This window comes from Polypterus senegalus, chromosome 6 (assembly GCF_016835505.1).
Source record: "Polypterus senegalus isolate Bchr_013 chromosome 6, ASM1683550v1, whole genome shotgun sequence".
In the NCBI taxonomy this organism is placed as follows: domain Eukaryota; kingdom Metazoa; phylum Chordata; class Cladistia; order Polypteriformes; family Polypteridae; genus Polypterus; species Polypterus senegalus.
The window spans coordinates 66,794,610-66,822,601 of NC_053159.1; the positions used below are offsets into that span (position 1 = coordinate 66,794,610).

At 37.1% G+C, this 27,992-nt stretch overlaps 1 protein-coding gene across 3 annotated transcripts in view; it reads left to right on the top strand.

Moving 5' to 3' along the window:
* Positions 1-21,052, top strand: part of nol9 (nucleolar protein 9) — a 48,669-nt gene extending 27,617 nt beyond the window's left edge. For all 3 annotated transcript variants that reach the window (XM_039756246.1, XM_039756245.1, XM_039756247.1), the window contains 10 exons: positions 4,019-4,149; positions 4,389-4,530; positions 5,445-5,541; positions 5,631-5,728; positions 18,339-18,500; positions 18,912-19,164; positions 19,392-19,503; positions 19,579-19,762; positions 19,843-19,976; positions 20,307-21,052. In XM_039756246.1, coding sequence (XP_039612180.1) covers positions 4,019-4,149; positions 4,389-4,530; positions 5,445-5,541; positions 5,631-5,728; positions 18,339-18,500; positions 18,912-19,164; positions 19,392-19,503; positions 19,579-19,762; positions 19,843-19,976; positions 20,307-20,444 — 1,451 coding nt within the window. In that variant the 3' untranslated portion in view covers positions 20,445-21,052. The remainder of the gene's footprint in view (positions 1-4,018; positions 4,150-4,388; positions 4,531-5,444; positions 5,542-5,630; positions 5,729-18,338; positions 18,501-18,911; positions 19,165-19,391; positions 19,504-19,578; positions 19,763-19,842; positions 19,977-20,306) is intronic.
* The last annotated feature ends 6,940 nt before the right edge of the window (positions 21,053-27,992 follow it).

The window sequence follows — 27,992 nt, forward strand, 5'->3', positions numbered from 1 at the left end:
AAAGTAAGTACATAATGGATTAATGTGTCTGAATAATTTTAAATGCAGAGTTGTGGTAGATACTCAGAGTGTGATCCATTTCAAATTCCTAACTGCTCTTAAACTGTGAGAAAATTGTTTAACTCATTATTAGCTGGAAAAAGTTATTCTAATTACTTTATGCTTGCATTACTCTATAGCTCCATACAGTTATGCACCAAGTGGAAATTACAAGGATGATGCCCAAATGCCCTTACACTGTTTTAATCAGAAGGAAATATTCTGATCAGCCACAACATTAAAACCACTGACAGGTGAAGAGAGCAACACTGATTATCCCATTACAATGGCAAATGTCAAGGGGTGAAATATCAGACAGCAAGTAAACAGTTGGCTCTTGAAGGTGCTGTGTTGGAAGCAGTTAAATGGTCAAGCATAAGAATTGTGTAAGAAAGCGACTTTGATAAGGGCCAAATTGTGATGGCTAGACAACTGGGTCAGAGAATCTCTGGAATGGGGGGCCTTGTGGGGTGTTAATATCTACCAAAAGTGGTCCAAGGAAGGACTACTGGTGAACTGGCAGCTGGGTCATGGGTGCTCAAGGCTCATTGGTGCATGTGGAGACTTAAAGTTATTCTGTCTTTTCCAATCGTACAGCTATTATAGTGGCAGCAGGACACACTATGGGAAGAAGGAAAATTAACGGAGTATGATGCTCTAATCAATTTTCTGCCGAGAAGACTTGGATTCTGGTATTCATGTGGTTGTTACTTTGACAAATGCCACCTACCTAATGATGGTTACAGACCACATACAGCCCTTCATGGAAGTGATGTTTCCTTATGGCATTGGCCTCTTTCAGCAGGATAGAGTGCCCTGCCACACTGCAAAAATTGTTCAGGAGTGATTTCAGGAACATGACAAAATGTTCAGGTGTTGGCTTGGTGTCCAAATTTCCCATATCTCAATCCAATGAAGCATCTCTAGGATGTGTTGGAAAAACAAGTCCGATCAGTGAGGCCCCACTTTACAACTTATATGACTTAAAAGATCTGCTGCTATCGTCTTGGTGCCAGATACCACAGAACACCTTCAGAGGTTTTATGAACTCCATACCTCGACAGGTCAGAGCTGTTTTATAGGTATGAGGGGGATGTACAGAGTATTAAGCAGATGGTTTGAATGTTGTGGTTGATCTGTGTATTCAATAACATTGAATGTAATTTCAGCAGTTAATCAGTTAAACTGCAAACTTAGTATTAGCACATTGCTATATGAAGTTACAAATAAAGACTAACTCACAAAATAAATCTTAATTAAAAATAAGTCCTAAGGTAAAATGGACTTAGCTACTCTAGCATTTGAAACATGATGCAGTTAAACAGTAAAATTACAATTAGTGCTGCCGTCAGCAGACAAGAGCACTTTAATGTTGGGTGGGTCCAAGTGTGTGCAGTTAATATTGAGTATAATCATAAATATGCCCTTGTCTGTCCAGTCTGTTTTCTACTTACACTATCAAACAAGTTCTAAAATGAATGTATGGCATACCATTTAGGTGTGTTCAACAGCTATGCATGCACTGTAGCCCTCAATGAACTGAGTTCAGTAGGTCAGTTCTAGAACTCTCTCAATCCATTTCAGAGTTTTGGGGCCAAAGGATTGGGAAAAGAATGAAAGCAATACTGGACAGGACTCTAGTAAATCACAGTGGCCACTCTCACTTACACATTGTAACAATTTGCAATTGGCAATTAACATAACCTTAAAACTTTTGTAGTTAATTCCTTGTTGGCGTGATTATGTCTGGTCATTTCAATTTTCATAAAATTGGACTTTAGAAACTATTAATTTACAACAAATGTTAGGGAATAACAGAAGTGATAGGCAAGAATTTATTGGCGATCTGTTTACTATCAGTCGCAGCTGATGAGTTGAAAATGAGGAAAACATACAAAACAGTATAAGTTGGTATAACCACTGTCAAGGTAAAATTGAAACAATAAGCTAATTTGTTGTTGAAAATGCATATAATTTTTCTCTATTTTAAGATTGAAAATGAACAGACATGGGCTATCACAATAGATGCCTTGTGTATTATATGCACCTAAAAAAGATGTGTTTACCACAAAGAAATCATTTACTTTATATAATGAACTATGTTGCACTCGCCATCAATTAAGGTAAAAGTTCATTAAAACTTACTTGTTCACACCGTTCTGAATTTTCACAGGAACATCCGAGATGTGATTAAAAAAAAGTAAATTGTAGTACTGCATCTCAGTTTGCATTTCATTAGATAGATAAATAGATAGATACTTTATTAATCCCAAGGGGAAATTCACAAATATACACGTGATGCTTAACATTTAGTATTGATTAGATATCAAAAACGTTTTTTCCTCTATAACTCTAATTCCTTATGACATCATTGATCAAGAAGCTGTACATCACAAGAAAATTAATATAGCTATCGTGTTTAATTGTAAAGTTCTCGAACGTTTCACTTTGCTCCATCTTCCTTTCTATCCTTTATGCAACTGATAATGTATCTTTCAAAGTAAAACACAACCTTTCTTTTCTTAATAAAGATAATGCTGATATCAGTATTATCATGAAGTAAAACACACTATCATAAATGTAAAAAAACACAACTTTCTGGTAAAGATATGACAGTATAATAAAATCCAGTGTATTTTAAACTTGCGTGAAAATAGTCCGTATGTATATAAGATCAGGTAGCCGCATTAGACTTCCCGAGCACTATGTAAAATGGAATACAGTAATCCCTCCTCGATCGCGGGGGTTGTGTTCCAGAACCCCCCGCGATAGATTAAATTTCCGCGAAGTAGAAACCATATGTTTGTATGGTTATTTTTATATATTTTAAGCCCTTATAAACTCTCCCACACTGTTAACATTATTAGAGCCCTCTAAACATTAAATAACACCCTTTAGTCAAAAGTTTAAACTGTGCTCCATGACAAGACAGAGATGACCGTTCTTTCTCACAATTAAAATAATGCAAACATATCTTCTCTTCAGAGGAATGCGTGTCAGAAGCAGAGAATGTCGAGAGAGTGAGAGAGACAGAGAAAAGCAAACAATCAAGCACCGCATGGGAAGCATATCTTATATCATTGAGGAGTTTTAGTTAATACGTAATACATGCTCTGATTGGGTAGCTTCTAAGCCAGCTGCCAATAGCGTCCCTTGTATAAAATCAACTGGGCAAACAAACTGAGGAAGCATATACCATAAATTAAAAGACACATTGTCCACAGAATTCCACAAACCAGCGAAAAATCCGTGATATATATTTTGATATGCTTACATTTAAAATCCGCGATGGAGTAAAGCCGTGAAAGTCGAAGCGCGATATAGCGAGGGATCACTGTAGATGTCTTTCAAGACATTTTAGACATTTACCTTTTGTTTGCATAGACTAGTGTAACACATGTAATGAAATTCTAGTTAAGGGCAGTAACTGCAATGGCATGAATTTATACTATAATGCACTATACTACTTAAGTACTGGGAAATGTAATTAGACTCTTGGGTTACTTTGTACTATTACCCAACCCCCCGTTCAAGCATGACTTTACTCGGACATCGTGACAACCATCTTGTGGACCACTTAACTAACACTTGCATATCACAATACAGAGCAGTAGGTGTGGTGTACTTCCAGGTGATGAGGATCAGATAGTTTTTGACTACCTTTTGAGCACTATTAGGAATACATTTTTAACTCCGTTCAGCAAAAGGCATAATAATATGTTATGCTTCAGAAAGATTTTATCATTGTATGTTAAGAGTGTAAACCTTTGGAATATGTGTCCAGATGGTTAAAATGTTGCCTTGAAATACCGATTTCTGTTCCATAAGATTGTTTTTGAGTATATTACAGCCATTAATAGTAATTTATTAAGCAAGGTTTTTAGAACAGCTTAATCTTAGATCTTTTGTAACTCACATTTCAATTTGAGCCCTTTCACAAACTCTGCATCTTTGAGTAACAATATTCTACATTTTTTAGGATTACGACAGAATCTTCTTAAGACAGTCACTTCAGAGACAACACTGATATTGCTTGAGCCTTTAGACAGCCCAGTGGTGCGATTCATCTGCAGTTTGCCTCAGTACAAGAACTTGTTTAAACCGATAATGGTAAGAAAAGAGTCTTCTGTTCTTTAACTAATCTGTGATGTTTCTTTAACATAATTTTTAAATGTATAAGACCACTGCTTCTAATTGTTCTTGCCTTTTGATCGTTTAAATGTGTCCGTAAGTATTCAGTGATAATCTGAAACGTAATATGATTCCATTAAGTTTTCCTGCAGATCTTCTAGTTGTACATTTCTTAATGCTTGATGTTTTTTTCTCCTTTTTGACATGTTAACCTACAGAAGGAAGACTGCAGTGTATACTTGCGCAAGCCAGAATGCCCCCTCTCCACCGTGGGTGTTACGATATTGCCTGATGACAGTGGCTTGGTAATGTCAGAAACCTATACAGCAGCAGTGAGTGAGCTCATCAAGGCCTGTCTTGGTGTGTATCATTTTTTTCCGTAAGATCTTCCCAGTGAAGGATTTTTTTTTTTTTTGTGATAGAATTCTATTTTGCTTAGCCAAACATTGCACCTTGCTTTCGGACATTTATATATAGTGGATTCTGAAGGTTTTTGGGTCCTTTCACTTTCTGCACCCTTTACTGTGTTGTATATTTAAATTTAAATGCATAAATTTGCCAATTTTGTCCATTATCCAACACTCAGTAACCCATACTTGCAAAGGAAAACATGTTTTCAGAAAGGTTTGCTTACTTATTAAGTTAAAAACTTAAATCTCTCATTCATTTAAGTATTCAGAGCTTTTGCTCCGGCACTCCAAATTGTGTATAGGTGCATTCTGTTCTCTTTGTTTATCCTTGAGATTTGTCTATAACTTGATTGGAGTCCGCCTGTTGGAAATTGAGTTGATTGGACAAAACTTAGAAAGGCACACAGCCCGGTGTGTAAGGTAACACAATTGAGTCTTAATGTCGAGACTAAAATAAAGCATTTGAAGTCCAAGGAACTCTCTGTAGATGTCTGTGATAAATTGTTTTAAGGCATAGCTCAGGGCTTGGGTATATAACTATTTATAAAGCTTTGAGTATTCCCTGTGGCACAGTGACTTCAATTATGAAATGGAAGAAGTTTGGAAACCAATTGGACAACCTAGAGTTGGTTGGTTATCAATGCACATCATAAGCTGTAAATCTTAACCCTCAAGGGAATAACTTTCTGAACTGAATACCAACCTCCCCCTCTCATTTGTTGGGCAAGAGAGCACTCTTTAATTGAAACGGCCATTCCCATTTGAAACTTTATTTTTATTTATTTATTTGTATTAAGAGACATATACAAAAAATACATAAAATTTCCTTTGCAGATATTTATATACAGTATATTTCTTTTTTAGAAGAAGAAGTTGGATGTCCAGTTATCCTAGTTTGTGGAGGCAGGAACGTGGGTAAATCTACTTTCAACAGATTCCTGATTAATTCTCTTCTTAACCAGTAGGTGGCTCTGTCAGTACAGTACTATAGAATTCTGTGAAACTATCAAGTTGCCAGTAATGTACAGTATGTTTGTGCTTCTTTTTTAGTATTCCCTGTCTGGAGTATCTTGAATGTGATTTGGGTCAGACAGAATTTACTCCACCTGGATGTCTTTCTCTGCACTCTGTTTCTGAACCTCTATTAGGTGAGTTCGGAGTGAAACATTTCTTTAGAACCAATCTATTTTAAAAGTTAAAAGTAAAACTTTGAACTTTTACTTTTTACCATTAAAATATTGATAACTGACTAATGTACACAAGCAACAAAAATACTTTTGTAATTTTTTTTATAAAGAAATGGCAGATTTTGTTATCTGTTAACTTTTTAAAACCAGGTAGAGAAATACAAGTCATGTTAAACCGAATGTAGAAAATAATGAGAATCTCCGTAAACTTTGTTTTAAAATATGAAGTTCAGTGTTTACTCCTAAGCCATAAGACTTTTAATTACCAATCATGTTTATTGTTTAATAACATTCTATACTTTTAATAGAAATAAATTAGTGTCTTATTAAATATATATATAAAACTATTTCTTTTTTAGTCATTCAGGGTCTTGCACACAGCAGGCGAATATGTGCAGGCTTCAACCAAACTATAAAAATGTCTAAAAACAGTTAATATTCTGCTGTGTTTAGGGCTTCAAATTCAGTGTTTAAATTTTGTGGGGGAAGCTCTTAAATTTATCACAAGTGGATGATTTCAGACTCATTTAAGAGAATGAAAATGTATGTGTGTGGGTTGTCAAAAAACCCACAGTTTAAAAATAACTTTAATATTAATATTTTAGGTTTTGTTTTTGTCACAACTTATTCTTTCTGATGTTTACAGATGTATATAACATTTTTAGGAGACAAAGATGTCAGCCAGGCTTTCAATTAGTTTATTTCTAATTGCTAATTGCCACGTCTTCCATTCCAGCTGCACACTGTAGTCAAAAGCAACTGTAACACATAATGACATTATATACAAGCACAACAACATTTATTTATATAGCACATTTTCATACAAAAAGTAGCTCAAAGTGCTTTACATAATGAAGAAAAGAAAAATAAAAGACAAATTAAGAAATTTAAAATAAGACAACATTAGTTAACATAGAAAAGGAGTAAGGTCCGATGGCCAGGGTGGACAGAAAAAAACAAAAAAAAACTCCAGACGGCTAGAGAAAAAAAATAAAATCTGCAGGGGTTCCAGGCCACGAGCCTGAGGAAATGTAAACAATGAAAAAAAAAGTAATTCCTAAGTAGCGAATAAAGCGCAAATATGAAATAGTGATGTATAAAAGACAATGAATGTTATTGAAACCAGAAAGAGAGATTGGTTATCAAATAATTGTGTGGGGGAAATTCATGCAGTAATAAGCTGCATTTGTCGGAATTACTACATTTGTGTGGAATGCCTCCAGTCCTGTGCTGAATTTCAATCCCTTATGTAAAGTTATGGCCGAAATTATCAGCACCCCTGGAATTTTCCCAGAAAATGCACCATTTCTCCCAGAAAATTGTTGCAATTACAAATGTTTTGGTGTGCACATGTTTATTTCCTTTATGTGCATTGGAATAACACAAAAAAACAGAGGAAAAAAGCCAAATCTGACATCATTTCACACAAAACTCAAAAACCAGGCTGGACAAAATTATTGGCACCCTCAACTTAATATGTGGTTGCACGCCCTTTGGAAAAAATAACAAATCAAGCGCTTCCTATAACCATCAACAAGCTTGTGACACCTTTCAGCTGGAATTTCCGAGCACTCTTCTTTTGCAAACTGCTCAAGGTCTCTCAGATTTGAAGTGTGCCTTCTCCCAACAGCAATTTTGAGATCGTATTTAGATCCGGACTCATTCTGGCCACTTCAGAACTCTCCAGCTCTTTGTCTTCAACCATTTCTGGGTGCTTTTAGAGGTATGTTTGGGGTCATTGCCCTGCTGGAACACCATGACCTCTGATGCAGAACCAGCTCTCTGACACTGGGCCCTACATTGCGCCCCAATATCTTTTGGTAGTCTTCAGATTTCATGATTCCTTGCATACAGTCAAGGCATCCAGTGCCAGAGGCAGGAAAACATCCCCAAAACATTTAAGAACCTCCACCATGTTTGACTGTAGGTACTGTGTTCTTTTCTTCATAGGCCTCATTCCGTTTTCTGTAAACAGTAGAATGATGAGCTTTACCAAAAAGCTCTACCTTTGTCTCATCTGTCCACAAGATGTTTGCCCAGAAGGATTTTGGCTTCCTCAAGTACATTTTGGCAAACTCCAGTCTGGCATTTTTATGTTTCTGTGTCAGCAGTGGGTTCCTCCTGGCTCTCCTAGCGTTTCATTTCATTTCATTCAGATGTCGACAGATAGTTTGAGCTGACACTGTTGCACCTTGAGTCTGCAGAACAGCTTGAATATGTTTTGAAGTTGATTGGGGCTGTTTATCCACCATTCAAACTATCCTTCGTTGCAGTCCTTTATCAGTTTTTCTCTTCTGTCCACATCCACGGAGATTAGCTACAGTGCCATGTGTTGTGAACTTTTTCATTATGTTGCGAACAGTGGACAAAGTAACATGAAGATCTCTGGAGATGGACTTGTAGCCTTGAGATTGTTGATATTTTTCCACATTTTTTGTCCTCAAGTCCTCAGACAATTCTCTGCTCTTCTTTCTGTTCTCCATGATTAGTGTGGCACACTCAGACACACAACAGAAAGGTTGAGTCAACTTTTCTCCATTTTAACTGGCTTCAGGTGTGATTGCTATATTGCCAGCACCTGTTTCTTGCCACAGGTGAGTTCAAATGAGCATCATATGTGTGAAATTAAACGATTTACCCACAATTTTGAAAAGGGTGCCAATAATTTTGTCCGGCCCATTTTTGGAGTTCTGTGTGACATTATGTCAGATTTGGCTTTTTTCCTCGGTTTTTTTTGTGGTGTTCCAATGCACATAAAGGAAATAAATGTGTATACCAAAACATTTGTAATTGCAAAAATTTTCTGGGAGAAATGGTGCATTTTCTAGAAAAATTCCAGGGGTGCCGATAATTTCGGCCATGATTGTAGGTTAAAATTTATACCACCTTGCTCAATTGGATCACTCTATTTTTTTTTAATCAAAGTGTAACTCTGGGTCGATTCATTAGACTAGATGTAAACGTAAACCTTTGTAAGACTTATACTAGTAGTTCAAATGAGTGAAACTTACTGGATGGATCACACCATGCAATAAGCAGTGCAGATAAACGGGTAATGCATACATCATAACAATATGTGTGTGATAAATTACTTCTTAAACCACAGAACACTAAAACTTCACAGATAAGCAGTTAGCAAATTAAGCAGATTACCTTACTTTGATTTTGCTGTATAGCAGTAAGTGATTGTTTTGAATATAATGCATTTGTTGTATTTCCACTTTTCCCTGTAACTTTCTTACTGTATGTTCTGCCGATTGGGTAGTTATCTTCAAATAATTTCCCTTTAACACTTTAAAAAAAAATAAATAAAAAAAAAATAGGATCATATTTCAGACTAAGCTTTCTTCAATAAGTGGAAAGGCTCTGTATCACTGTCAATGCCTTCCTCCATAGTTATATTAAATTGCTAAATGGCTAGTGTGCATGCCATGGATGTATGATTATATACTTTCTAATGAACACATCAATTTTTTGCTAACTGTATTTTTAAAACCACAGCAATTAACAATAATTGTAGTAATAATTAAAATGACTGTCAGGGATTTCACTGTGGCATATTGTGAAAACCAGTAACCATCCTATCGCTACAATATGTAACATTAATAAAGAATGTAGTAATGTGTAGTTTACAGCTTTGTTGAGGCATAGTATGCTAGGCTTAGCATTTGTGACTTGTGTTTTTAGGTAGCTGCCATGAGGGAGAAAAAAGTTATCCTTAGTCTTACGCTGTCTTTACACTGAAATACACAACTGATGCTAACTGATAGTTTGTAAATGAGCCACTCAAGGCTCAACATCTGCTTTATGAAAGAATATGATTAGGACAAGCTTCAGAGACCCAAAATATATTTTATAAAGGAATATTGTAGATGTGACTTTTTTGAGAGCTACTTTTGTTAGTGTAACTATCCAATTGACATAACTGTCTTTACTTCCTACTTCACAATTAATTTAAACTTAAATGTCTATATTTCTGAAAAATTTGATAGATTTTAGTTTTTTTCCTGAAATATAATTTGTATAAACATATGTATAGTAACAATATATTCTTTGTTGTAGCCAGTCAAACTCACTTCTTATGTGGCAGTATACAGTAAGAGAAATATTTAACATTAAAATTGATATCAAGTAAATTATTGATTAAAATGTAAATGTTATAACGCAAATAGCACAAAGCAAACAAGTTTGAGAGTTCAATTAAAACTTTCAGGTTAAAAACTGAATAGTTTGCAGATCCCATAAGAGAACCTGACTACAAACTTAGGCGCATCAACATTTATGTAAAAAATTAATATTTATGTCATTACTAGAAAAAGATAATGCATGAAATTACTTAAAATATCAAAAAAGACCACCAACCAGATACACAATAACACTAGAAAAGCTGTAATATAGAAGATATTTAGATGTATCAGAAACAAATGTATACAATGAAAAAGATCAAAGCAGTACAGATTGTGAAAACATACAATTACAAAGTTATCTAGCAATTATTTCAAACAAGATACTAATCAAAAAAAGTACAAATGTAATTCAGAGAATCCAGAAAATTCCATTATTATGAAAGACTGGAAACAAAAGTGGGGATCTGTAAACAATAGCAAATTGAAAACTGTGCTAAATCATATTTCAGTAGACATAAAGTCTACACACCCTTTCTGAAATTTCACCTTTTATTGATATAAAACCTTTCCAGTCTTTGTCCCCAACACTCATAGTGGTTGCAGGTTTTTGCTTCAGCCTTTCTCTGTATCACAGGCCAGTCCCTACTGTTAATAAAAGTAGTTATTTAATTCTGTGCCTCATTAGCACTGTCATCCTGCCTCTTCATTCTTTTCTGATATTGTAGGTTTTATTTTTCTGAAAGTTTGGAGAAATTGGTGTTTGGTACAGTATGACAGTGTAGAGGGGAAAAATCAAACTACTATATAAAAGCAAGAAAGGAATGATTAACACCACAGTAACTTCTTTCAAATCATATGTGTAGATCTCAATCTTTTAACTCCCTTTCTTCTTTTTCCCTTGCTTAACATCCAGCATCTAGCCTATGTACAGAATTGCATAATTCCTGTTAGCTCTAGACCTGAGAATGCAAAGTCAGTTACAGTGTTTTAACCCATTTATTCATAGAAACTATATTTCTAAAATGCCATGTAAGCCCTTATACCAATTAGAGAAATCAGGTTGTTGGCCTCTGAGGAATCCTATTAACGTAAATTTCTTTTTCTGCATGTATCTTCCTCTACTTACCTCTGTATCCTGTTGTGTGTGAACCTCTCTTGACCATTGCTTCCTTTGTTGAGTGCACTACCTTAAAGCCTGCTTCTCACACTCTGTCATTTTGAGTCTCTTTGTTCGTCTCCTGTCTGCTTTTATATAGTTAGTCCTCCACATTTGCGTTTTTAACTTTTGTGATTTAAAGCAGTTGTGCAATTTTATTTGTAACTTTATTTGTCTTTCATGTTGGCAGCCTTGTACATTTACAGGCATAGCGGCTATGCACAGTAGAGAAAAAAATGAGAGGTGCAATGTGTGCAGGTTTGGGGAGCAGTCAGTGTCCTACTGGACGTTTCACATGGTTTTGTTAACTTTTCTGTTGTAAATACAGATCTTCCCAAGCATTCATTGCATATTTTCATTGTTTTGTTAAAAAACAATTTTTGTGTTGCAAGTTTGGCCCCAAGGCATAGTGCAAGTCCAATGAGCTCTAGACCCGAGAATGCAAAGTCAGTTACCATGCTTTAACCCAATTATTCACAGAAACTAGATTTCTAAAATGCCATGCAAGCCCTTATTCCAATTAATGAAATCAGGTTTTTGGCCTCTAAGAAACCCTATTAAGATAGATTTTTCCATAGATAACATAATTATGTGGCCATGTAAACCCATAATAACCCATAACTGGGTTATTGTTACAGATTTTTCCGTCTCTGCACGTCCATTGCACTCTGTCAGGCTGCACATGTGTTTGCTTCACACATGCTTTCAACAGTCATGGATATAAGTGGCCACAAAATATATTTCCAGCAGCAAATGGTCTACTGATTGCATTATTCCTTCTCCTGACTAAAATAATCTTTCTCAGTAGTTCAGAAATCATTACATTTGTGTTGATGAACTGAACATACAGTGTTAAACTCAGCAACACAAATATGAGAGCAGTAGGGTAACATAGGAAAAGTAATGTGCGTTATGAAGTCCGATTTCTTCTTAAAGTAATGGGTAACCTATTGCAATACTTACTTTACTGGAGTAAAAATAATGTAAGGCAAGCAGCACAAATATGAGATCTTTTGCAGGACTCAATTAGGCAGCCAACAAAAATTTGTTGCATACAATCTGGTAGCAGAACAACAACAATATTTATTTATGTAGCACATTTTCAAACAAATAATGTAGCTCAAAGTGCTTTACATGATGAAGAAAGAGAAAAAAGACAAAATAAATGAATAAGAAAAATAAACGAAACTCATTAACATAGAATAAAAGTAAGGTCTGATGGCCAGGGAGGACAGAAAAAAACAAAACAAAAAAAAGGCTGGAGAAAAAATAAAATCTGCAGGGGTTCCAGACCATGAGACCGCCCAGCCCCCTCTGGGCATTCTACCTAACATAAATAATTAGTCTTCATTGTATTTAGGGTTCTCATGGAAGGACTTGATGATGATGGTCATGTGGACTTCTGGCCTTTAATCCATCAATGTAGGAACATCATGGTGCTTTGATTAGGTGGTGGTGGCGCAGGCCAGTCTCGACATCTTTCAACAGCAATGACTAAAGTCACAGAATTCCAAAGAGTCACTAGCGAGAAAAAAATGTTTTTGTTACCTGTTGTATTTTGTATACTGCATTTTATGGGTTAATTCATTGTAAATGTGTAAAAAGAGCAAATTACTGAAAAGTATTTAGTTATAAAGAATTCTGTACTGAAATGTGTAATTTTAAGGATTAACATTTGCATTTGAATTTTTGACTTTCATGTTTCCTAGGAATGTTACCCACACAAAAGTTGAGGACTGAATACTTCTGGTCTTTAAAGGGGACTGTCAGTGTGGCTCCTATGCCTTTACTCCTCCTTATGTGTCTCTTAAGACTTGCACTTCCTCTTTCGATTGTATCACCAAAGGCAAACTGACCACTCGGATTCCTTTGAGGGACTGGGCACGTGTGCATGCACATAAGCACACACCTTACAGTTTTATTATATGGTATTTTAGACAAATGTCATATCTTTTATATGAATTTTGAAAGTATAACTACTATTTCAAAATAAAATCTACACAAACAAGCACATGTCAGGAAGTTCATTACTGATATTTATAATTCGCTTTCAGCCAACTTCAATATTGAATTGAACACATTAGTAATTGTCATATTTTACCTCTCAACCATGTATTTTTGATGTGCAAAATCCTAATTCTTAGTCAGAATTGTAGTACAGATATTAACTGTTAAAATGATCTGCCGTTATAGAAGCAGATATAGAAGAGAAAACGGATAAGAGTTGAAGCTAGCAAGTGATCTTGAAGGTGTGGAAGTAGAAAGCTGCTTCAATTAATGCTTGATTTGATTGTTGAAATGAATCAGTTAAAAATGGTGTGACAAGCAGTAGTAAAAAGAAGGAAAAAAATTAATTGCATCAACAACATATCTAAATCTGCATCATCTTCTTGTTGCTTAATTGCTTGTAACTTTTATTGCCACAGTATAACTTGAAGATGAAAAATGTATTTTCCAACAAGAAACGTTCTAGCATTGAAGTAGGGAACTAGTACCAGTTCCACCTGCAATTCCTTAAGTTAACACTGATGAAAAAGCTGTAGCTTCTGAACTACATTTTTAATGTGACATAATGGCAATGCATGATCAAATGCGGCAAAAATGCATCATGTGGAAGGAAACCTCTGTTTCTAATACCAATGATCTATCACAGTATGGAGAAAAATAGCAATGCAAGCATCTTTATGTGCCATAATGCAAATCTGTTTTTGTGTACAATAGCTAAATATAGGAATGTCACCTTGTACTAGCTTTTAGTATTTACACACAAAGGAAGAGGGCCATGACACCATAGTAGAAAGAAGCATTTTAAGTTTAGGTAGGTGAAGAACAGCCTCTTGTTAGCCCTGCTGTCAGAGGTGGAAGACCATAAAAGTCTGGCTTGTGTTTGCAGCTATATTCAGTGGTGAAAGTAATAGAGAAAATTGATTCAGCAACCTGAAAGTGCTTGTATTGGAAGTTATGTAGTTCAGTTGGAGTTTTAGAAATATAGACAGATTAGAAAAGTGTAAATAAAAAATGTGTTAGAAAATGAACAGCTTAATTTATAATGTTTTTATAATAATTCTTTAATAATAATAATTTTTTACATTTATATAGCGCTTTTCTCACTACTAAAAATGCTCTCCACACAGGGAGGACCCAGGAAGCGAACACACAATCTCCTTACTGCAAAACAGCAGCACTACCACTGCGCCACCTGCGTGGTCTTATGATCCAAGTATATCTATAATATATGACTGTTGGGGTTATTCAATTTTTTAATCATGGTTAATTGCAAAATGTCACTCAATTAAACTTGGTTAACCATGTTTAACAAAGGTAGTTTATCAATGTCCAGTAAGTTCCTTTTAATATGACTACTGTACAACTTATTAGGTGCTCAAACTACAAAAACTTGTGCCCTTCATATAAATCTTTGATAAGTGATACGATTGCCCCATGTGAAGGTAATGTGTAAAAGAATTGTCAGACCTTAACGAGTTATGTCTCTTAGCTTTGTATCTTCAGTTGATTTCAGAGGTCAGCATTATTGAGATCCATTTTACAATAAACAGCAGTAGTTAATGGTGTAGAATCTGTTTCATCCATGGATGTATGGTGAGTTGTACGTTCATGGATTGTAGTCTGCCATAGATTTAGCTGCTTAACATACATTTTTAACAGTAGCATCATGCATGTTTTGTTCTGTAAGTAAAAGCCAAGACTGTTGTGTTTCTTTAATATGTAAACTTGGCCGCACTATGTTGATGTGCCAACAGAATTTGTCCTTTAACCCGGCTAGGAGAGTTTTAAATCAAATGTAGCCATCATAAATTTCACCTTTCTCAGTCATTGTTAATAAAATAGTTTAGATCAGAGGTTTCCAAATTGTAAGGTAAGACCCCCCCCAAAATGTTGTACCTTCTGGTCTGAGCCTCCACTAATATAAGCTAAATGCAATGAAACGGAGCTGATCTTGGACCTTGTTAAACATTAATAGTAGTCACACTGCATGATTTTGTATAATAGTAGACCTATCATTCAAAACGAATGCATAACTATCGCAGACTATTACATTATATAATTAACTGACACTATCTTTAGGTCAGATGTTTCCACCCTTTTTTTTTTTTTTTTCTTGGTATATCACCTGCAGGGATTGAAATATTTTGAAGGATCCCCTTTTTTTCCATTTCTTAAAATCTTGTAAATGCTAGAATTCGGATTGCAATTTTGCATTGCAAATGCATATATACCATGTTTGTGAAATAATAACTTTGACTTGAAAAATACCAACTTCTCTTTTAAAGCACAGTTCTATTTTAAATTTCAGCCTATTTCTGCATTTATTTTTAAAGGAAGGATGGAGGTTACCAAACACTGGCACCTCCATCTGAAACAAAAGCTTTCCACAGTTGATTAATAGTAATAACAATAAAATGCAATGTTAGATTCATGCATTTTCATTATTAAGAATTTTAAAAATTTGTCTTTGTTCTTCACTGTAAATTATTCTGCCTTAGTCTGCCAGATTCTAAAACTGTTCTAAAAATGATGGTACACAAACAATAATTTCCAAAACTTAAAATGTGGAAACATTAGAGAATATACTTGAGAAGGACATGCTGAACAGGCTGTTTGTGTGGGTGGAGTGGGTGAGAAAGATAAAATTCAGCTGGGACTCTTTCACAGGTCTCATTCTTTCAGTCATTACCGAAAGCTCACAACTATATGTGGGGGGGGAGAGATGTAGATCAACTGGTAAATTGAGAGTTTTGCCTTCTGGCTCAGTTCTTCCTCCACTACTGCGGATCGGTATAGCGGCTACATAACTTTGTTTGCTGCCCCTCTGTCTGACAACCTCACCATCCACTTTTACCCTCGCTCATAATCTAGACCCCAAGATACTTTAATTCCTCCACTTGTGAAATTAACTCACCTCCCACTCAGAGAGGACAGTCCACCTTTCTCCTACTGAGGAGTACATGGTCCTCATCCCTGCTGCTTCACACTCGGTCGCAGTTTCCCAGTGCGTGTTGGAGTTTCACAGCCCGATGAAGCCAACAGGACCACATCATCTGTAAAAATCAGAGATGCTGTTTTGAGCACCAAACAGGACCCCACCTAACTACACCTTGATATCCTGTTCATGAAAATCGCAAACAGGATAGGAGGCTAAGCACAGCCTTGGTGGAGTCCCACATCCACTAGGAGCAGCATTGATGTTTTTCCAAATATGTGGACACAGCTCTTTACTACTAATATACAAGGACCGAATAGCCTTTATTTGGGGCCCCAGAACCTCGTACTTTCCCAGCACCCTCCACGGAATCCGCTGACACAAGATCCTCATTAGAGTGAAGAGCTGGTCCACTGTTCACATGGCCCTTGCTGAGAACAGCCTGAGTGAGCCTTGTCTTCCCTTTCTGAGTTGCCTGATGGTTTGCCAGAACGTCTTTGATCCCATCAATTTGTCTCTTTCTGTGATCTCTTCTAACTCTTCCCACACCCAGGTTTTCTTTCCCCAGACTGCCAGGGTTGCAGCCCTTTTGCATGTCAGCACCTCTCTGCTGCTTTGGGAGACTCCTGTGCTAACCATATGTGGAAGACCTTCTTCAGCCTGATAGCATCCTCACCTCCAGTGTCCACTATTGGGTCCTTAAATTGCTAACTTGATAGGCACCTATCGCCTTCAAGTTGCAGCCTCTTCCAACAAGGCACATTTGGACTCTATGCCCCTAGCCTTCCCCAGGATGTGGGAAAAGCTCTTTTGGAGGTTGGAGATGAAAGCCCTCTGGAAAGGGCCTCTTCCAGACATAACCAATCCACCTCACGACTCATTGGTGTTTTACTGGTGCCTCCCCCATCATCTGACCCAACTCACTACCAGGTGCTGATCAGTTGACACCTCTGCCCTTCTTTTTACCAGAGTGTCCAAAACATTTCAACTGCAAATCTGATTATATGATTTTAACATCAATCATAGATCTTTGGAGTAAGGTGCTGTGGTACCAAGTACATTAGTGGGCTACCTTATTTTCAAACGTGGTGTTTGTTATGGACAAACCATACCTAGCACAGAAGTCCAATAATAAAACACAGCTCGGGTTTAGATCATGGCAACTGTTCCTCTGAGTCACACCTCTCCGGGTGTCTCCATTGTTGTCAACAAGGGCGTTGAAGTTGTATAGCAGAACTGTGGAGTTCCCAGCTAGGACAATTTTAAGGAGCCCTCCAGATACTCATAGAAGGCCTGGTGATCTGAACTACCATTCAGTGCATTAGCATGTATGGCAGCCAGAGTCCTCCCCTTCGTGACCTACAGCTGCACAAAGACGGCCCTCTTGTTCTCTGGGACAAACTCCAAAATATATCTATTTGACTCCAAGAGGAGTCTGTGATAGCCCCATACCAGGCAGGATATTCTTTTTTAAATGTGTGGTTCTCCATCATTAGGTGCATTTGAATTGCTTTTTGTCTGACCCCCTTATTTGGCACCAATTTGCCTTTGGAGTCTCTACCAAAAGCTTCTGCTCCGGACAGCACAGCTCCTGGGGCACACAGACCTCTCCACCACAATAAGGTGGTAATTTCTAAGAGGTCATTGCTTACAGCTACCAAAAATTCGAAATTGTGTGTTTTTTGTGTGAACTTTCTCATATTGTGTACATATTCAAAATGTTATTTCCCTTTGATGATGACTTGAGAATCTCCTGGCCACTTTCAGTATTCACGAGAATATCTTGCAGCATTAATCCATTGATGAATGGAATAATGATATACATTCAAAATGTAAAAATACAGGTTACTAGTGGCATGTTCCTATAGCACTAGCAGGTTTATGTTGTGCTTATGCATTTTTATAAATGGCTTTGTATGTCTTTACGAACATTCGTTACCAACATTTCTTTTTAAATTTCTTGATTTATAGTCATTCTGGTATGTGTTCAGACTAAAGTGTGTGCGTCTATCTATCCTATCCTATCTATGAGTTTCTGTAAAAAGTCAAATTTCTCTCTGGGGACAATAGTTCTATAGCTTGGGAAATAAATTAACACAATTATATGCAGGATGTTGTACAACAACTGTAAACTTTACTCCGAGAATACGACTACCTTTGAAGCTGTTTAATGGAGAAAGCATTAGGAATAGATTTTTAGCTGTGATGTCATAGATGTCCAGTTCATTTGTGGATGTTGACTAGTTTCTCTATTAGTAGAGAGTGCTTACACTGTAGTGTGAGAGTGGTATCAACATGTATTTCTTTCTCTCACTAATCAGTTTTATCTCATTAATTTTCTCTCAGGGCCACCATTCACGCATCAGCATTCCCCACAGCAGATGGTTTATTTTGGAGAAGCATCTTGTGAGAAAGACCTGGATCGCTACCTAGAATCTGTAAAATACTTGTTGAGCTTCTACAAGAGAGAGACCCCTTTAATCGTTAACACAATGGGTTGGGTTAAAGGTCAGTGACATATTTTCAAAGTCAGTCGTATGCTACTATTTAGCCTTTAGTTTCTATTACAGTGATCCCTCCTACCCTCTGCTCCTGACGCGCACTCCTTTGAAGAGAAAGATATGTTTTCATTCTTTTAATTGTGAGATGGAACTGTCATCTCTGTCTTGTCATGGAGCACAGTTTAAACTTTTGACTAAAGGGTGTTATTTCATGTCTAGAGGGCTCTAATAATATAAAAAAAATATTTAGAAGGCCGTAAGCAGGTTTTCTATGCTCTAACTGCGAAAATATTCGATTTATAAATAAAGAATCCTACTTCATGGAAATTCATTTATCGCGGTAGAGTGTGGAACAGATTAACTGCGATAAACAAGGGTTTACTGTATATCTATTTTATGTTTTTTTTCTGTCCATTAGAGTTTGGCCTGATGTTACTTATAGACCTGATCCGCCTTCTGTCTGTTACTCATGTGGTCCAGCTGAGTAATGGAGATGTACAGCAAATGCCCAACCTAACAGCTGCTTACATCGGTACTGCTCCAGGCTGGCATACAAAGGGGCATGTTCATCGAGCCACAGATCTAGCTAATCTAGAGATACTTGAAGATGCTAATGTACCAAGAGGTCATAAACTATTGTGTGTGCAGTCACAGTTCTCTGCAATTATTACGTGAGTGTCACATTTTGTCATATCAAAAATGATAGAATATGTTGTGAAATGACTTGGAGCCTTTGGTTTATAGTTAGGTGATAGTTGATGTTTTAGCAAATGAGTCAGTGCTTTTTCTGATGAAGTATTTTCTTTGTTAGATAACTTAAGTCTGAAGCACAGCAGCTTTTTTAAAATACGAAGCAGTTTTATACTTGGTTAATGTTCTTCTTCATGCTCATAATTAGGAGATATGCCAGTAATGTCCTACGGGATCTGGCACTGTTGGGGTACTTCAGTCAGTTGCAGTCTGTGGATCCTTGCCCTGTGATACCACTACATTGCTTTACACCATACCAGGTAAACCAGTTATTCTGTTTTTTGTAACCTTTTGCTTTAAAAGCCAATGGTAAACTGTCTGCTTTTTGTCTGCAGGTACCCATGGCCTCTGTAGCCCTCCGAGTGTTGCACTGTCATGTTGCCCCCAATCACATAATGTATACGGCCAATGCCAGTTTTGTTGGACTTTGTAGTGTAGCAGAAGGTGTGAGCTCCTCAGGAAAAGTACGAAGTCCAGTGCTGCTCTCTCACACACCAGTCTGCGACTGTCTGGGCTTTGGTGAGTTCTTCACCTTCCCAGTAGGATTTTTATTGTTTTTCTATCTTTGCCTGATGTCATCTCTAATGTTCTGTCCTCAGGAATTCTCCGAGGAGTGGATGTTGAGAAGGGATTGTACTACATAGTGACCCCTCTGGCACCAAGCAAACTGCGGCATGTTAATTGTCTTCTCGTGGGAAGCGTGGTTCTACCCCATTCTGTTTTCAAAAGCCAGGTGAGATGCTTGCTGATGGGCTTGGAAGGTATTTCTTTATGATGAAGAAGAATGGTCTTCCATTCATAATGTTACTTTTGTATCCAGCAACCTATTGGTGAATTATAGCCAAGACCGCTTGTAATTATCAGGAAATAAAAAGCTTTAATTTGCTGTTTTAATTTAAAGCTTTTTCTAGCATGGCTTTTGGCTTCACAAGAAGTTTATACAAGGAGAATCAGCTTGGAAGTGGCTAATTGATTTTAAATAAGACCTACAGTGGCTTTGCCCACTTTTCATCTTTATTAAAAGCTTAAACAAGTTTTTTCTTTTTCCTTTGTTTTGTTGCAGGCTGGCACTAAAGACATTAATCCCTATGTTACTTCAGATTACCTGTTCACGGTTTTTGGAGCTGGCAAAGTGAAAGTTAATAAATCAATTAAAAGAAGAGAACATCTTCAGTCGTCTTTTGGGAACAACTCCAGATAGGATTACTGTCGTGCAATCCTACTATAACTAAAAGACTGTTGAACTTCCCAAACCCAGCTGTGGGGGTCATGGTGTTCAGTTGCTATTGCTGACTTTGGGTGACTTTTAAATGGCAAATGGAAGCTCTATATATAAATCAAAAATAAAAAAAAAAACACGAAGAGGAAACATTGTGCAGGCCACTTGGCTCTTGATAAATCTGACTGCTTCTTAACATTGTACAGTCTGCTTCAAATAAATCACAGCCATCTCCTGAAATGAGTCAAGACCTGCTGCCTGAATAGAAGATGCTTGGTATTCATTGTATACATCATACGTTTAGTGTTACTGAGCAGTCAAGTAAGCTAGGCCAAACAATACCCAAAGAACCAGATTGTGCTCTACCAAGAATACTGAGATTGGAGAAAATCAGTGTACTCATTATTTTGTCAGTCTTTTGCTTGCGTTGACATTAAGGTCACATTTCATGACTTGTTGGCTCACCTGTTATGGACATTTTAAGCTGACTGTGAATTAGATCTGTGATTACAATGCATTATTTGCATTTTGGATTCTTTTTAACTGTATACTTTCTTTAATATTAAACATGTTTATTGTTCTTCTCTCCACCACGTAACATTTTTTTCAGGTGGCAATCAATTTGGCAGAGGCCGTGCGCTGCATGATTTTGATAGTGTAAAATGCCAGTTATGTTTGTTTAATTTCTTTTTATTCAACCGAAAGAGGGCAGTTGAGACATAGGATTGCAGGCTTCTGTGTCTCACTCGTTGAAACATGGTACTGTTTTTATAAATTTGCATTTATTTCAGGTTTGTGGAAAACAATTAACCTGTTGAAATCTGTTGTTGATTGAATTTTACCTTGGTTTAGCTTAATATTGGTAATCGGCGTGAGCGTATGAAAATCTGAGTTCAAAAAGGTACAACAACATATTAGGAACTGTTGTATCATAATGTATTTTAGTGACTGTTAAATTCACTTATGCTGTGCACATAACCCTTTGTACAACTCTGTTTCAGCTGCTGCTGAATCTAATCTGCAGTCTGCAGAGGATGTGGCCATCTCTCTGATGAGGCTTGTTGCCTTACTCTTTCTTTGATGGATAATGTACTGCAAATAATCTTTTGAACACATAGGCATTAATACTTTGAGATAAAGAAAATAGCTTTTATTAAAGATATGTTTTGGTAACGGGGTCACCAAAACTGGCATGTTGTCTTCTACATTAACTCCTTTAAACACAGTATTTCCAGAAGCACTCTGACGGATTTCCTCTCTTTCTGAAAAGTTTCCTGCTTCCCAAGAACTGAGATGGTTGGTTCAGTTTATCCAGGATTGCCTGCAAAGAGAAAAAAAAAAGGTGTGTATTTTCCTTACCTAGCCTTTAAAATCTTTTGTGGCTTGAGTTTGGTTTATCTGTAAAATATAGCAAAACGTTGGCTCTTGTTTTTAATTCCAAGCAATCTGGTTTGACCCACTATTGATATTTCACTCGACGTGTCAGAAATATGGCTTGGGTGCCCCTTACCTCCTGCATTTCTTCACTAGGCAAGTTGCTTGCAGATTTGATCCCTGTTGATAAAAATAAGTATTAGGCTTTAAAATAGATGTTTCTGACATGTCTCGAACAGCTGTTTTATTGGCAGTTCACTTGTGCAAGTCTATAGTATTGTAATGTGCTCATTTCCTAAAAGACAGTAACATCTTCAGGTGTTAGAGAACACTCTTAATGTCTAGCAATTTCATGCCTTGAGCTTTTCAAATTGATATTGTCAATTCCATATTTCTGCACTTGTCATTGTAATATCAGAAGGGGTTCCCCCCACCCCCACCCCAAAAACAAAGGCTATTAAAAAGTGTCTTTTTAATTATTGGATATTTAGGGTAGATTTAATTGATTATACAGGTTTAATTTTCATCTTATTATCTATACAATTCCCCGTACCCAAGTATAGAATTTTTAGGGAGTCAGAGGAGCGTGATATGGTAAAGGTAACAAACTCTTGTTCTCTCTTTTAAGAATTTGAACACCCACAAGATCTGGCACTATTAGCAAACTGTGCATTAATAAAAGCCTGGACAACCTTGTGCTATTCATGGCTTTGGGCGTTTCTTGAAAATATTTTCCACCTCCCTATGGAACTTTTTTTAACCATAGCAGTGAGTTTCTTTCATTGGCATGTAGCTGCCTCTTAAATTCAGTCACCTGTTGTTTAAAAATCAGTTTAAACATGACAGCTTTATAGTGGACTTTACTGTACTACTTGTTCAATAAATGATTATACCTGTTGCAGATCAGCACAATATGAATAATTTTAAAGCACTCTACTAAATATCCAAAAATATGTTGTTACTTTCCCATTCAGAACAAAGTGACAGGAGTACACCCATCATCAACAGGCAAGAACCAGACCCGACACAACATTATTGTAACATTTGCCCCTTTGATACTTGACATTCTTGTATAATCATACAGTACACCAGCTTTTGCCCATCTCTTGATGAGAATTGCCCATATAATGCCCCAAATTCCTTTCTTGAGGCATTAAGGTATAATGCCACAAATTTATTTGAGGGCTCCTGAATGTCATTTTCTGAGACTTGACAGAATTTTTTCCCCTTCAAAATGTTATGTTTATTTTTAACATATAGAATATATTCTTTGCATAGACAACCCACATTTACATTTTTTATTAGGGATGTTTTTTGGAGAACTTTCTGCCATAGGTGGTTTATCATCATTGGCACATGTTTGCTGTTAGTCAGACAGCTTTGACAATTATCACTGTTGCTCTTTGCTGTTTAATTCACCAACCCTACTTAAACTCCCATTTGGAAAAGTCACACTCCTTGAACTATTGAATTGTTTTCACCCATGTTTAGACCAAAATCCATTTACAGTCATCTCCAGAGGTATAATGTGTGTGTCTGGGTCTCAGAGATTCTTCCTTGTAACTCTACAGAGTAAGTGTACTGTAATCCAGTTAAGGAGTGGGTGGGTCTGTCTCTAAAAGGCCAAACATGAGATGTGTTGTTAAGCTCGAAGAACAGCTTAAGTCTTCCCATTTATGTTTAGTTTCATCAAGGTGACTATCCTGTGGGCCTCTGTTATTCGAAAACCCAGATTAAAAGAAGCCTGGATTGAGAGGAGTGTGTAGAGGAAAGTGAGATTTAATCTATTCGGGTGTAAAAATTCCAAGCTCACCTCCATTATCAGCAGTACAGTTACTATACAGGTCAAAAGGCAGTTTCCATTAACAGGTGGTGAACTTACATGGTAGGTTAATCAGGTTATATATTTCATCTTGCTGCCAAAAGCTGATCATGGTATCCTGCTGAGATTTGCTTAGAAATATTATGGAAGTCACATTTTGTAATTCTTCTGGCCATTTTTGCAAAGTTGACACCACCAGGATCACAAAGATTTGACATTGTGACTCTGAAGATTGAATCTCTCCACCAAGTTAACTATTTTAACAGGAATACTTAAGAATTCTTAAATGTTTATGAAAATGAGGACTGGATCACACAGAGTTTTGATGAATTACAGTGTATTTAAACGTTGTATGCAGAATACTTAATCATGTCTATTTGTCTCAAGTACTTCACTATGTAAAGAGCTGAATACAAGTAAGGAAACTCATTTTAATGTACACGTTATACTTTGTGTGACAACAGTAATACTACCTATGTATTACTTTTAATAAAGCCCCAAATCGGAAAAGGATGGGAGAATATGGAAAATGCAAATAAAAACACAGTAATTCTTAAATTTTAAAGTTTTACTTTGACTTTTATTTCATTGTAGACAATAAGAACCCAAGATATTTCATGTTTGATCTCATTAACTTCATTTAATTTTTAAATATGTACTCATTCCTGCATTTCAGTTCTGCAACACATTCCAGAAATAGTTGGGATGGCATTTGCCACTTTGTAATGTCACTCACTATTCCTTCTCACAATACTTAAAAGATGTTGTGGCACTGAGGATACCAAGCGATGAAGCCTCTCAGGTGTTATTTCATGAAAACACATCTTAAAGTGTGCCACAGTACAGGGTGGTGGTTGTCGCATTTTTCATTTCAAAATTCTCCACACATTCTCTGTTGGGGAGAGGTCAGCCCTGTAAGCAGGCCATTGCAGTACCCCTAACCCTGTTCTTCTGCAGCCATGCCTTTGTAATGTGTAGAATATGGCTTTGCATTGTGTTGTTGAAAAATACGTGAACGTTCCTGAAAAAGGTCTTAATGTCCGTGTATGTTGCTCTAAAATCTCAATGTACTTTTCTGCATTAATGCTGATATCACAGACATATAAATTACCTTTTCCAAGGGCCCTGACACAACCCCATACCGAGACAGACCCTGGCATTTGGACTTATTGCTGACTAGCAAAATACCCGCGCTTCACAGCGGCGAAGTACTGCCTTAAAATTTTTATTAAGAAGAAAATTAAACCTTTTTAAACTGAGGGAAAATATACCAATAATTATTTGTTAACGATCTCTTTGTATACCACATTGCCAGTTCGGCCCTCCGGTTATAATATGACCAAGCTGTGCACTGAGCTTACTCTTGAGCATGCAACATACAGTTGGCCATGTGAAAAGTAATCTTGTCTGAAAACTCACAGCTTGGATTGCTGCTGTCATAATCGGTTTGAGTTTCATGGTTTGTTTCAATTACGACAGTATTTGCAGGACTTGCAGAACCATAGGTGAAGGGCTTAAGCATTTCACTCTTCTAGTGCTCCTGTGTAGTATAATTATCTCCTGTACCGTCATCAGTCCACACCTTGAACCTGTCCCAGTCATTCAATACATAAGACACAATGTTCCTCCGGATATCAAGAGTGAGCCTGATATGGCCGTTCAATATGTAACAAAGAGAATGGAAAAGGTAGGTGCCATCTCCGGGCATGGAAACCACTCGGTAAGTGACAGTTCTTTGATCGATGGTGATCACCTCGATAGACATGTTAATGCGGGTACGGTTGGAATGATAAAGGAAATGGGTACCTGGACAATGTAAAGTAGGTCTAAAGTACCTACACAACAACTATAATCATAATAAACGAACAATAAAACAGCGGAGAAGCCGTGGATTAAATAAAAAGGCTGCAGTTATCAGCAGGGAGACGTGAATCCCGTGGCGAATCAAGCAAGGAAGGGAATGTAGAGCCTGGAGCGACGGACGGCTTTATATATGTAGGCAGCCAACAACGTGGGGGGCGTTGGGATGGGGGAAAGTTCAATATGGCGGCCGACAGTGGCGTCATACCACCGAAATAAGTACGTACATCGGTTTCGGTTAGCGCAGGGAAACCGCCTACAAAACTTCGTGAAGATGGGGCCATAAATAAGAAAGTTCAACATGGCGGACGTTGTTGACCGTTATAACTGTTATGTGTAGAATTTTGAAATCAAACCTGCTTAACTGTTGTAAGTACCCTGTAAGGAATGAGCCTGCCAAATTTCAGCCTTCTACCTACATGGGAAGTTGGAGAATTAGTGATGAGTGAGTGAGTCAGTCAGTCAGTCAGTCAGTCAGTCAGTCAGTGAGGGCTTTGCCTTTTATTAGTATACCCGTAGATTATATTTTTCAATAATTGTATTATTCTACATGGCGATGGCCACACAGATTTATTTTTCATGAGGTGAATATATATCGTTGCAGAAATCCACTAACATTTTACAGTGATCCCTCGCTATATAGCACTTCGACTTTCACGGCTTCACTCAATCGCGAATTTTAAATGTAAGCATATCTAAATATGAGTGAGTCAGTCAGTCAGTGAGAGCTTTGCCTTTTATTAGTATAGATTACAGTCTGGGTGGGCCCTTTTGTTCTTTGATTCAAAGCACACGGTGTCCATTTCTTCCGAAAAGGTCTGAAATACTGATTTGTTTGACCACAATACACGTTTCCACTGTGTGATGATCCATCCCAGGTGCCTCTGAGACCAGAGAAATCAATGCCACATCTTAACATGGTTAACAAAGCCTTTTGGTGTGTACAGTAATGTTTTAAGTGGCATTGGTGAAGGCAAGTCCATATTGTAGTTCTTGAGAAATGTTTGCCATAGCAGTCCCTCACCCATGTGCCCAAAATCAGCTATTGCCAAGTAACAGTTCTTGATGCAGTGCTGTCTGACTGTTAAGCTTAGGTTTGCGCCTTTTCCCTTTACACACTGAAATTCCTCCCGATTCCTTAATTTTAATATTATTATGCAGTGTAGAGGGAGAAATATACAAATCCCTTACAATCTTTTTTTGAGGAGCATTGTTTTTAAACATTTTAATAATGTTCTCACATTTGTTGACAAACTGGAGATCCTCTGCCCATCTTTGCTCCTCATAGACTTGGCCTTTCGTGGATACTGCTTTTGTACCAAATCATGATTACAATCGGCTGTTGATCACCTCATTATTTTTTTAACTTCATTACTGGTCCTAATATGCCGGCGTCTCATAACTATTTTTGGAATGTGTTGCAGGCCTGAAATGCAGGAATAGGGATGTATATTAACAAATGAAATATCTTGGGTTCATACTGTCTGCAATGAAGTGAAAGTCAAAGTAAATTTAAGAATCAATGTTTTTGCATTTTTCATACCATCCCAACATTTCCTGATTTGGGGTTGTGCATTGGATAAAACAAAACTGAAGCTACTTCTGGATACAATGATTAGAATTCAAGAGTGTCCATTTACTGAATCTGTCTCATCCTTTTTCCAGGATTATGGGTCGCTATAGCCTGTACTGTAAGGAGGCAAGAACAAGCACATTCAAGCTCTGGCTGGACCAATTTAGATTTGCCATTCTAAGGTAATAATATGTCTGGAAGGGGTGGGGGTTGGAATACCAGTGTCTCTTGAAGGAAGCCACATGATCACAGAGATAAGCCCCCCAGAAATCAAGCCACACTTTGATGGCTGCACAATACCCTGCATTAAATACTGAGAAAGGGTCTCTAAGTAAAAGCAGAACTTGGCTCCTAATAAAATAGAATTTGGAGACGGGTCCTTCCATATCTTCTCAGTCTCTGCTATAGATGGTCTACTGCTGTGCTTTTCACTCTCAGTCCCAACCCTAACGGTTTTACATTTGGTTAGTGTCTTTACTTGTGTCTTAGTAAACCAGTTGTTTACAGAAGTCTGTTTTCAAAAATGCCATGTAAACCCTTATTCACATCCGAGTCAGTAGGGCCAGACTTGGCAGCGGTGGGAGCAGATTAGGTACCAGCCCAGGCTGGCATGTCACTTTTTGGTGTGCTGTTGTGTCTTTTTAACATGTCTAAAGATTCCTTACACAGTGTATCTGCACAATTATAATTTCTGATAAAACATGTATGGAGTGATGGAGGCAAATTACAGCAGGTATATCTGCTAATTCAGCCAGTTGTAATAATATGATTTCATTTTACGTATTTGCTGTATTTAATTTTTCGATAAAAAGACAAAAAGCTGTTTGGACTTGGTGGGACTCCACATTTAATAACAGATGCAGAAGAGGACACCAAAATGATGTAAAGGAGCAGCGACGCC